The sequence below is a fragment of the Mesocricetus auratus genome, unplaced genomic scaffold (assembly GCF_017639785.1).
Source record: "Mesocricetus auratus isolate SY011 unplaced genomic scaffold, BCM_Maur_2.0 Super-Scaffold_100014, whole genome shotgun sequence".
NCBI classification, from domain to species: Eukaryota; Metazoa; Chordata; class Mammalia; order Rodentia; family Cricetidae; genus Mesocricetus; species Mesocricetus auratus.
In genome coordinates this window covers 23,816,769-23,828,909 of record NW_024429197.1, presented here as the reverse complement: position 1 = coordinate 23,828,909, position 12,141 = coordinate 23,816,769, and the positions used below count along the sequence as shown (strand labels likewise).

Genomic DNA, 12,141 nt, shown 5'->3' with positions numbered 1-12,141 from the left:
AGCAAGCCTGGCACCCCATCATCACCCCAGAGGGACTCTACGCCTGGCTTCTTCCAAGGCTTGAGGAGTCTCGGCTTCCCAGTCCCCTCAGTGCTCAGAATCTTATTCCCTCAGACAGCAGCCCACAGCTCCTTGGCAGCCAGCAGGTTCTAGACACCCTGAGGGCAAGGAGGTGAGTCACTGGACCGCACACAGGGGGCATGCTTCTCTGATGCAATCCATTCTCCAGGCCTTAGGCAGCCAATGAAAGCCTTCCTTCCTAACACAGGAACCAGGGAGCCTGCGGAGCTCATCTCATCTTCCTTTAAAAAATGTTATCTTTGTCTAAACCAAACATTAAAATTCTATCTATCTATGACCGGTGGTGGCAGCACACACCTTTAAGCACTTGGGAAGCAGAGGCGGCCACCCTGGTCTACAGAACAAGCTCCAGGACAGCCAGGGCTACGCAGAGAAACCCTGTCAGAAACTGTTTTTAATGTATTATTACTCTGTGTGTGTGTGCATGTGTATATGAGGTGTGTGTCTTTGAGAATGGGCCTGAACATACCAAAGTGTGTAAGTGGAGGTCAAATGATAACTTTTGGCAGTGAGTGTCCTTCTACTGTGGGTTCCAGGAATTGAACTCAGGTCATCGGGCTTGTACAACCAGTGTGTTTACCCACTGAGCCATCTGGGTTTTTGAGACTGAGTCTCACTTAGTAACTTGTGCTGGACTGAAACTCAGTACATAGTAGACTGGTCTCAAACTCATGATCTCTGTATCCCAACTTCCCCTGTGCTGGATTACAGGTTGAACCACTATACCCATCTGCTGTATTGTTTGAAGCAGTCTTTACTATGTAACTCACGTTGATCTTCAACCCCTTATCTTTAGGCCTCTACCTCCCAAGACCATTCTAGTGGGCTGGCATCCAATGGTTAACAGCACTTCCCCACCATACTTGATTTCTCCCTGTCTTTTTATTTGGTTTTTCGAGACAGGGTTTCTCTGTATTGCTTTGGAGCCTGTCCTGAAACTAGTTCTTGTAGACCAGGCTGGCCTTGAACTCACAGAGACCTGCCTGCCTCTGCCTCCCAAGTGCTGTAATTAAAGGCCTGCGCCACCACCACCTGCCCATTTCCCTCACCCCCAGCTGAGGACCCAACCCACTGCCACTGAACTAAATCCCCAATCCAATTTATTATTTTTTTTAAAGATTTATTTATTATGTATACAGTATCTGTCTGTAGGCCAGAAGAGGGCACCAGATCTCATTATAGATGGTTGTGAGCCACCATGTGGTTGCTGGGAATTGAACTCTGGAAAAGCAGCCAGTGCTCTTAACCTCTGAGCTATCTCTCCAGCCCTTTTTATTTTAAATGATTTACTTATTCTTATTTTATCTGTTGTGGTTTGAAATAAAAAAAGCTTCCACAGGGAGTGGCACTATTAGGAGGTCTGGCTTTGTTGGAGTAGGTGCGGCCTTGTTGGAGGAAGTGTGTCAGTGGGGATGGGCTTTGAGGTCTCCTATGTTCAAGCCATGCCCGGTGTGGCACTTACTTCACTTCCTGTTGCCTTCAGATCAAGATTTAGAACTTTCAGCTCCTTCTCCAGCACCATGTCTGCCTGCATGCTGCCATGTCCCACCATGATGACAATGGACTAAACCTCTAAACTGTAAGCCGGTCCCAATTAATTTTTTTTCCTTTATAAGAGTTGCTATGGTCATGGTGTCTCTTCACAGCAATAGAAATCCTAAGATAGTGCATTAGTGTTTTGCCTGAATATATGTCTGTGTGAGGCCATTGGGTCCCTGGAACTGGAGTCATAGACAGTTGTGTGCTAGAAACTGAACTCAGGTCCTCTGGAAGAGCATTTAAGTGCTCTTAACCTCTAAGTCCTCTTTCCAGCTCGCAGAATTAAAGGTTTTATTTTCATCATTACTTAGTACAAATGACACAACTACAAATATAAAGATTTGTGGAGCCCACATGTTTTTTTGTTTTGTTTTTGTTTTTGTTTTTCCAAGACAGGGTTTCTCTGTGTAGCCCTGGCTGTTCTGGAAAGAGCTCTGTAGACCAGACTGGTCTTGAACTCACAGAGATCCGTCTGCCTCTGCCGCCTGAGTTCTGGGATTAAAGGTGTGTGCCACCACAGCCTGGAGAGCCCACAGGTTTTATGAATACAAAACAGAAATTCCAAACAAATTTACTTTGAATTCTCTTAAGACTTTCTTTCTTGACTTGACTTAGAAACTAAAAACCCTGAAACAAAGCATGGACCTCTCCCTGGCTGTCTATCCTGATCTTACCATCTTTCACAGTTGATGGGATGCTAAGGCTGAAGTTTTGAACAAGCTGACAACATGAAATCTGCTACAAATCGAAGGGAAACATCAAATACAAGGGCTGGTCTCATAGAAGGAACGCCATCAAAAAGGCTATCACCCTTGTGGGACCTCTCAACTAAGGAGGCTTGACATTAGACCCAGGACAGGAAAATTACTACAGAATAAAAAGCATTTGTTTGTAAGCTATGGGGGGAAAAAAACCCAAAAACCTCATTGCTCTCTTTCATCACTCTCCTTTATTTCTGGCAAAAAGATGGAAATGATCCCCCTTCTGCCTCAAGGAAAGAGGAAAGCAGGGAATCCTTGGAGTGCATCTTTTGCAGTTTGCAAACAATAACATGAAGACCGAAGAGATGAGGCAGAGTGTCCTTGTAGGGGGATAAAAGGGATTTGCTAGAAGATGTTGAACTATCTTTCCATGATTGCTTAGAATTTGCATGACTTTTACCTTGGGAAAGAATCCAACTACACAGAAGAGTGAGTCTTGAGCTTTTTAAAGCTTTACCCCAGGAAAATGAGGGAGGCTCTAGAGACAGTGAAGAGTGACTGCTAGGAAGAGCTCTAGAAACCGAAGAGCAAGTATTTCAGCTATGAAGACCACACTGTCCTCAGAAGATTCCAGGCAGTGGTGGAGGGGAATCTCTTTCCCATTTAGGCTACTGTTAGATTTGCAGACTTTGTCTGACGTAACTGTGTGGAACTCCAGAGTCTACGGAGGGAATAGCAGACTTTCAGAGGAGAGATGAAAAGGCTTGGTGGGGCTGATAATGGCACTTGCTGCTCAACCTGACAACCTTAGGAGACACGTGCAGGTCCATGCCTGACGGCCGACATTCTGACTTTTTGGGATTTGAACTCAGGTCCTCATGCTTGTGCAACCAGAGGCTCTTATCCTCTGAGCCATTTTCCCAGACAAAGCAAAGCAAAACAACATCAACAAAGAGGCTCAGGAGAATGGCAGGATGAGAAAGGATTCAGGCAAACACAGGCATTCAGAAAACAGTTTATCCCACACCTTCCCCTGCCTCTGGCAGAAGTAACCAATGGAGGTGTGAGTTTCTTGAGCACCCATTAGGAGTCACTGAGGGTTAATACGTCAGTAGAGAACTGGGTATTCCACATTATTAAGAAATTATTAACTTTTTGAGGTGTGATATCAAAATAGTTCTTATCTTTTAGAGTTACTGAATTTATGGCCATAATGCTGTATCTAAAAGCGGTTTCCCAGTAGTCAGTGGGATGGGGAGCATGACAGGAAACAGAGGAAAGTCTTAGCCGTGTGCTGATAACTGGAACCTGGGAGCTCTGTACTCTCCACCAGCTTATGCTTATGACAATGCTGGACCATTTGCTCTCCTAATGAAAAAGTAGGCATGGGGCTAGAGAAATGGCTCAGTGGTTAAGAAACACATAACTGTTCCTGCAGAGGACATGAGTTCAATTCCTAGCAATGGTTGTTAGAGGCTCCCAACCAACTATAACTTCAGCTCTAGGAGATCTGATGCCCTCTTCTGGCTTTGGTGGAAACTTGCACTCATGTGTGCATACTCACATACACACATACATATACATAATTAAAACTAAATGTTGAAAAAAAGAAAAAGAAAATCAGGTGCTCTTTCCTAATGCCTCTTTCCATGCAGGTAAATCGGGAGCCTCCTGTAGGCTGAGTCAGGATGTGATCAGATTTGTCCATCTACTGCAGGCCACATTTTCAGCTGGGTCTCCTCTGATCTTTTTCTTTTAAATAAGATTTTTGTTCTTAAGATTTATATTTTTTAGGCTGGGCATGATGGTATATGCCTTTAATCCCAGTACTCGTGAGGCAGAGGCAGGCAGATCTCTGAGTTCAAGGCCAGTCTGATCACTTGTTTTTTTTTTTTTTTTTTTTTAAAGACAGGGTTTCTCTGTATAGTTTTGGAGGCTGTCCTGGCACTCGCTCTGTAGACCAGGCTGGCCTCGAACTCACAGAGATCCGCCTGCCTCTGCCTCCCGAGTGCTGGGATTAAAGGCGTGCGCCACCAACGCCCGGCCAGTCTGATCACTTGAACAGAGTGAATTCCAGGACAGGTGGGACTACACAGAGAAACTGTATCTCAATTTTTTTTTAAATTTGTGTGTGTGTGTGTGTTTGTGTGTGGATGCCTGCCACACCAGTATGCATGTATATGCAATGTGTGTGTGCTGGGAACAAAGCTGTATGTATTCAGCTGCTGATCTCTTTCTCTCCAGCTCTATAGCCACTTCTTCGTTTCTTCTACTGAGACAGGGTCTCATTGTAGCCCTGGCTGGCCTAGAACTCACAGAGACCTGCCTGCCCCTGTTTCCCTTACACAGAGATTAAAGGCGTGTGTCACTCGCCCCCATGCCCAGCCTCATGCTGATTATTAAGAGCTAGACCAAAGCTGAGGAGTGAGAGGAAAAGAGAGGGGGTGAGTGAAGTCAGAAACCTTAGAAAAGATGGGGCCCTAGGTAGGAAGAAGCCGTCAATATCAAAAAAAGGTTTCTGGGCAATCGGGAAAATTGACCCTCAGATGGAGAATAAAAACACTTGTGTTGTACAAGCCTGATGGCCTGAGTTTGATCCCCAGAACCCATGGTGGGAGGGAGGAGAGAACCCACTCCAAAAAGGTGTCCTCTGACTTCCACACATGCACCATGGTACAACGCCCCTGCCCAACAATAATAAAGGAGAAAGTGTGATGTTTGCCCATGAGATTTAGCTTTCTGAGACAGGTCACTGGTAACGTTGAGGGGAGTGAAGTCAGGTGACAGAGTGAAGGACTGAATGGGAGTGAAGTGTGCAAGGGGGTGCCCCCGAAAGGGGTCCTCCAAGCCCCCCTGTGTGCCTTCAGACTTGCCATTGGAGAAGGAAGGGTGCCCAGGAGCTTTCCAGTGTAAGGCTCAGGAGCCATGTGACAAGGGCTTGGGAGGTGCAGGTAAAAAGGCCACTGAGCGGCAATGGGGGCTGGTGGCCACCAGAGTCCCCGGGGTTCACAGGAGTGTGGACCTGCATGAGTGAGAAAATCTTCCTGACTGTCAGGCTTCAGGCACGGCTCAGTGCGAGGCTGCGGCAGAAGCTGATGCACGAGAAGGGTCCATTCTGCCTCCCCCCATCATTCTTGTGGGGTTCCGAGGCCTGGAGATCTAGAAGCTCCCTGTACAGATGGGTTGCCTGGAGCACACTGGGTGAGTTCTGTGGTTGGTGCAGGCAAGAGTGGAGGGGATATGGGAATCTTTCTGGGAGCCAGAGGCTTTGTTTACTTCTGGGTTGTGTGAAGGACAAGGGATCTTCCCAGGAAAGGAGGGTCTGCGGAAGAAGATGATATGAGCTGGTGACAAGAGGAGACTATGATGGCCTGAGGGGGCAGGACAGGAGAGCCCGTGGAGGGAAGCTGAAGAAAGGGGCTCTGGGCTCAGGGGAGGCCTAGGCAAGAGGATGTACAGATGGCCAGCGGCCCGCATGCAAACTAGACCGCAGTCTGGTGTAGGTCCTTCCGGGAACACTGGCTAACAGCAGCTGCCGGTTCCCCCTTACCATTTATACAGATGCTGGAGTCCATCCTTAGTGCTGGAACCCCCCCCCACCCAAAGACTGCCCCCTTGCCCAGCCCTCACCTCTTTGATGGCTGCCATGCGCACAGCCTCATAGTAGTGTAGGGGTGCATTGGGTGTGTTCATGTCGTAGCCAAAGCCTGCGACTGCCACTTCATCACAGCCATGTAGTGCCATGGTCACCGCCACACTGCCAAGGGTTGGGATGTTCTGGAAGAGAGCAGAGGAGAGGAAGCATGTAGAGTTCTGTCGGGGGTAGGTAGGGCTGATACCTCTAGAGCTGATCGGCCCATTTCCAAGGATGGGCCTTCCTCCCCACGGAGCCTCCTTCCCCGCCAAGTCCTCCTCCCCTCTGCCCAGCAGCCTCACCCCCCTGCCCATGAGGCCGTTGTTGAAGGGCAGTCCAATGAGCGTGAAGGCGGCCTCCTGGATGAAGTACGGATTGAGGATGCGGATTTCCGGGGGCTCCTTGGGCACTCGAGTGGCCACAGACTTCCAGAAGCCATCGGATGCACTCTGTAGACACAGCACAAGAAGACATGAGCCTGATGATGTGTCCCACCGAATGGAAAGGACCCACGCTGTACACAGAGAAATGAGCAATGAGGAGAGGGGACTCGGGTGGACGGGCAACCTGAGGCCTGTGGCATAAACCTGCTGACACAGGAAGACCTCTGGCGCGCGAGGGCTCACGGGATGTGTGCCAGGCGTGTGTGTGTGTTGGGGGAGGGTGACCATGTGGTGGGGCCAAGGTGAGAAACGGAGAGCACGGAGCGAGCTCTGGGGCAAAGGACAAGGTGTGGGACACTGTTAGAGTGCGGGTCTGTCATGAGCGCAGGGGCAGGGTGCCCTTGGGTCACAAGGAAGGCCAGCAGGCCCGGCTGTCCCGCCTCCCCGCTAGAGGCTGGGCCCACCGGAAGCTTGGGGCCCGCCGGAAGCTTGCCCTCATTTGCCTATCTGCTCTCCTGAGCTTGACTGCTTTCCCGTCTTCTGTCTTTCCTGACTCTCAGTCAACTGTGCTAAAGTGAACCTGGAAAAATAAAGACATTTCATGAGCTGTCACAGAACAGCATGATGACACTCCGCTCTCCCATCTCAGTCCTGCCCCAACCAGAACTGCGTGGTCAGCCCTGTTGTGTGTAGAACAGTTCATTCTCTCTCATGGAGCTTGGTCCCGGATGTGGAAGCATTGCTTTTGAAACATACCCCAGCATCCAGCTCAGGGCCTTTCCTTAGCCTTCCCTTCTTCCTGTCCAGCCTCACGAAGACTTCCGGTCCTTTCCTGGTCAGACCCCCATGTCAGTCACCTCAGCTACTCTTCCATGAGCTCCCCTTCCTCTACCCTTACAACAGGGCTCCTAAGTGCACTGGAGGGAGCTGGGAACCAAGCAGCATCAGAGCCATTACTGTGGCCTCCAAAGCAGCAAGTTTGTTACTTGCCTAGGAGACACGAAGAAAACCAACTAAACTTAAAGAGGAGAGAACTGAGCACACCAAGGGGGAAACAGTCACTGGGCACAAGAAAAGAGGACCAGGGGGCTCTATGGAGAAAGGTGTTTGCTTCCCAGCCTGACATTCGCGTTTGATCCCTAGGACCCACACGGTGTAAAGAGAGAACCAAGCTTTTCTTTGACCTCTACACATGTGCCCACACATATATATGTGTGTAACATACACACACACACACACACACACACACTAAACAAATACACCTAAAAAACCCTGAGCGATCCCCACTTGCAAGTCCCTTTACCTACAGATTCATCTCACTGGCCTGCTAATAAATGCTCTACTATTGAGCCACATCCCCAGCCCAACTTCACAAACATCCTTACACATGGTCTTCAGAACACACACAGAGCATACACAAACACAGAGTTTAAAATAAACAAATCTTAAAAAAAAAAAAAACCACAGGCAAATTTAAGAGAGAAACAAACACGTGGAGAAAAGTTTGTCACAAATAATAAAGAGGCTGTTTTAAAAGCTCATGAGAAGTAGCCAGCCATGGTGATAATGCTCTTTGTAATCCCAGCACCTGTCATGCTGAGGCAGACGGATGGTGGAGGCTTCAAGGGAGGCTAGCCTATAGCAAGACCCTGTCTCAGCAATACCCCTGGCTCCAACAAATAAAAACAAAGGATGGTAGAGAAGGGCAAGTGGCAGCCCAGGGCCACCCTCATGCTAATTGCTCACATCCCAGGCTGCCAGTCTGTTTATTACAGAGGCACTTACGAATAGAAATGCCAGAAAAATCCCAAACGTTTACAAAAGCAATTCAGCCGAGTGATATCAGATACAGGGCCCATAAAAGAAATGTCCAACATGAGAGTTATGTTTTCTGAGAATTCTGTCACCTAGGTATCATTTATTTGACATCTATATTGTCCACATCTTTTCCTCCCCCTCACCTCTTTCCTCTACGGTCCGTCTGTCTTTCAAACCAGAAACCTGGGAGTACACTTCTGAGGCTCCTTCATCCCTCACCCGGCCTGTTCTGGCCACCGACTTCTTCCATCCTACCCCACAGATCCACGCCTCTCCCCAAAGCCACTGCTGCCACCTCAGGTCCCTGTCTTATTACTGTCCACCAGCACTACCATAACAACCGGCCCATTCTATGCCCCATAGAATGAATGGAACATGTGTGCCACATGCAAATGATTGCTGAATCTCAGTTGCTTATGGAACACACATGGAACTGAGTACTGAGAAAGGCTGCCTCTGCTCCCCAAGCCATATTACCCTGCCAGAATGATCTTTCCAAATACAAACCAACTTATATCATGTCTGGCTACCTCAGTTCACACCCCAAGCCCTCTGAACCACTGCTAGTAACTCCTCCATGCTACTGCTATTTCTAATACCTTCCCCCATCCACCCACCCACCCACAGGATGCATCCCGCCTAGACCTGTCTCTTGCCTTTTATCACCTTTGGGCAGTGATAAAACAGAGTTGAGAACCTTGGTCCCAGGATTCGGCTTCAGCTCTGCTCGAGGGGGACTCGGAGCAAGGAGCAGATTCCTTATGGACAAACCAAGGACCTCACTATTTACGATGTGGGTCACTGAGAATTACACAGGGTTGGACTCCTCTCTGATTCATTTCTGTAGCCCAGGACCCAGCCCAGCTGGGACAGGGCATGGTTACTGAAGGAGATAGGACATTCTTCCGAAGCCTCTCCAATGACCTCAGGAGCAGAACAGCCCCAAATGGCCAGCACCTCCTCAGCCCTGTCTCTGTTCCAATCATGGTCTCCTTGTCTTCCACCCAAGGCAACCTTTGTTTCTCTGGCAGCTGTTTTCTGTTCTTTCATAGGTCAGATCAACATCTAGGTCTCAACCTATTAGATTAACCAAGTAGGCACCAGGTCTTGTGGCTTCTATGTCCCTCCCCAGGCTTGTGGCTATGTGTGTAAAGGTGGGGCTAGCAGGATAATATAGGACCAGCATGGAAGAGAGCAGGCTGAGCCACTGGATAGAGCTATGGAGCAGCCCCTCCTGGATGGGCCAGGCTGTGACAGATGTCCAGGAGTGACAGATGTGCTGGCCATAGGCCTCAGACATCTCTTCTCTAGAGCCCAGCAGGCCCCAACAACCCACCCCCAGTGCCTGTTCTCATACACATCAAGAGGAGAAAGAGCCGGGTGGTGGTGGCGCACGCCTTTAATCCCAGCACTCGGGAGGCAGAGGCAGGCGGATCTCTGTGAGTTCGAGGCTGGGCTGGACCGGTAGCCTCCAAAACAATACAGAGAAACCCTGTCTTGTAAAACCAAAAAAAAAAAAAAAAAAAAAAAAAAAAGAGGAGAAAGAAAACAGGTTCCCCACTCCCAGGAACTGCAGAGGTATGGGGAATGGGCACAGCGGGGGGGGGGTGGTAGAAGGCTCTACCACTTATTTCTCCTTTCATCTACTTCACAGACACAAATGCAACATGCTCAAAGTCATACAACCTTTGAGGCTGTGCCTAGAACGACACCTAGTGTCTTGGTCCCAACACTGGTGTCTTTCTGCCAGGCCATTACAGCTTACCACTCCTGTTTGCATCTGGAGTCTGCAGCGCAGGGGAAAGACATCTCCCTTGCCTTCCAAGAGCTCTGAGGACAATGAAGGGTCACTCACTGTCCCATGACCCATTCTACACAGGACATGCTGGGGCATATATACAGCTGGCACAGCAGAGCACATTTAGCCTGGATTCCACTGTGGAATCCAGATATCCTTCTGTATGCTGTGAATGTGCATTGCTTTTATTGGTTGATGGATAAAGCTGTTTTGGTCAATAGCCAGACAGACTATAGTTAGGCAGGAAACCCAAAGATGCAGAGAGAAGGAAGGCCGAGTCAGGGAGATGCCATGTAGCTGCCCAAGGAAAAACATGCCAGAGCATTAATGGTAAGCCTCGTGGCAACATACAGATCAATAGAAATGGGTTAATTTATAAGAGAGAGCCATCCAGTAATATGTTTGAGGCGTTGGCCAAACAATTCTATTTAATATTAAGCCTCAGAGTGTCATTTCATAAGCGGCTGTGGGAACTGACGGGCATAACAGAAAGAATCCAACTACATCTAACCATGACCTGAGGCATTGGCATCGAAACCAACATTTGCATCCTTCGCATGTTTTAAAGGTCCAGGATCTAACCACGATGTGAAACTAGAGAGAATTAGCTTATTGCAAATCCCTCTAAAAATCTGAAAAGAAGTGCCAGTGGGGAAGGGCGGGCCAGCCTCACTCCTCCAGGCTAATCTGAGAGGAGAAATGACTAACTTGACAACATGTGGGTAGTCTCTTACATGCATAATTCACATGCGCATACAAGGTGATGTGCACACATATGCCAGGAGCTCTTCCTGCATGCTGGGAGTGAGCATTTTCTGCCCCAGCCCCATGTGTGTGCAAGCTCTGATGTTTGTACTGCCTCGGGGCAGCCAGAAGTAGCTAAGGGTAGTGTTGGGCCCCTGGGGAGAGTGCCATGGATGGGTCCCAAGTCCCAGGAGCCCCACATTAGAGGACCAGGCAGTGGCACGGTCAACATTTCTGCATTTCTTCTGCATCTTCTCATCAGTCACTGTCCTGTTGCAAAGCTTCTGGAAAATTCAGGGAAAAATAGAATTTAAGAACAAGGTACAGTCCGGGTGTAAGTGGTGCATGCCTTTAATCCCAGCACTGGGGAGGCAGAGGCAGGTGGATCTCTGTGAATTCAGGGCCAGAGGGAGTTCCAGGACACCCAGGGCTACAAAGAGAGATCTTGTTTTGAAAAACAACCAGCTGAAAAAAGAAGTGTGGCTGGGCATTGGTGGTGCACACCTTTAATCCCAGCACTCGGGAGGCAGAGGCAGGCGGATCTCTGTGAGTTTGAGGCCAGCCTGGTCTACAGAGCGAGTTCCAAGACAGCCTCTAAAAACCATACAGAGAAACCCTTTCTTAAAAAACCAAAACAAAAAAAAAAAAACAAAAAAAAAAAGAAGTGTGATGGTGTGATGTGAACTTTTGTTTTCCTAGCTATAAAAATATTACTTATTGGGGCTAGAGAGATGGCTCCGTGGTTAGGAACACCAGTTGTTTATCCAGAGGACCCAGGTTCAGTTCCCAGCACTCACGTGACAGTTCACAACTGTCTATAACTCCAGATTCAGGGATCTAACATCCTCTTCCGGCCTTTTTGGGTATCAGGCATAGATCTGGTACACAGATATATATGCAGGCAAAACACCAAACACATATACACAGATAGTTAAAAAATAAATCAGGTGCCAACCAAACCTCAGCCTATCTCCTAACATCAAGCAGGCAAACACCCCAAGGCTCCTCTTCTCAGGCATATAAACCGGTCAGGCTTTCCAGTATGGAAAACTGATGCTCACATCCCAATTCCACATCTCTGTGACCTGGGAGCACGTCACGTCATCCGTTTAAGCCCCAGGTTCCTCTTGCATAAAACGGATGACAAGACCGACTTCCCAGAAAGCTGAAGGGATTATAGGAGATGCTGTGTTTGATAGCATCTGACAGTGTCTGGTATATAGCAAGAACTCAGTAAATCTTTCCTATTATGACTGAGTGTTGCAGAAGCCAAGAGATTGAAACAGAGGGCGTGGCTGGAGGTGTCAGCCACCGCAGAGAGGCCAGCACGCATGCACACCGGCACAGGTCCGCACCTGCATCCGTTCAGATACAGGAGTGTGGGGCTAGCTGTTCCCACTGGTTCCTGCAGGCAGGCAGCGGGTGCAGGAGGCCTGCCCGATG

At 48.7% G+C, this 12,141-nt stretch overlaps 1 protein-coding gene across 4 annotated transcripts in view; it reads right to left on the bottom strand.

Moving 5' to 3' along the window:
* The window catches only part of St3gal3 (ST3 beta-galactoside alpha-2,3-sialyltransferase 3), a 218,164-nt gene that overhangs the window by 1,184 nt on the left and 204,839 nt on the right, over positions 1-12,141 (bottom strand). For all 4 annotated transcript variants that reach the window (XM_005083888.4, XM_005083887.4, XM_040756828.1 and 1 more), the window contains 2 exons: positions 6,258-6,404; positions 5,952-6,098 (listed from right to left, as the gene is read on the bottom strand). In XM_005083888.4, coding sequence (XP_005083945.1) covers positions 5,952-6,098; positions 6,258-6,404 — 294 coding nt within the window. The remainder of the gene's footprint in view (positions 1-5,951; positions 6,099-6,257; positions 6,405-12,141) is intronic.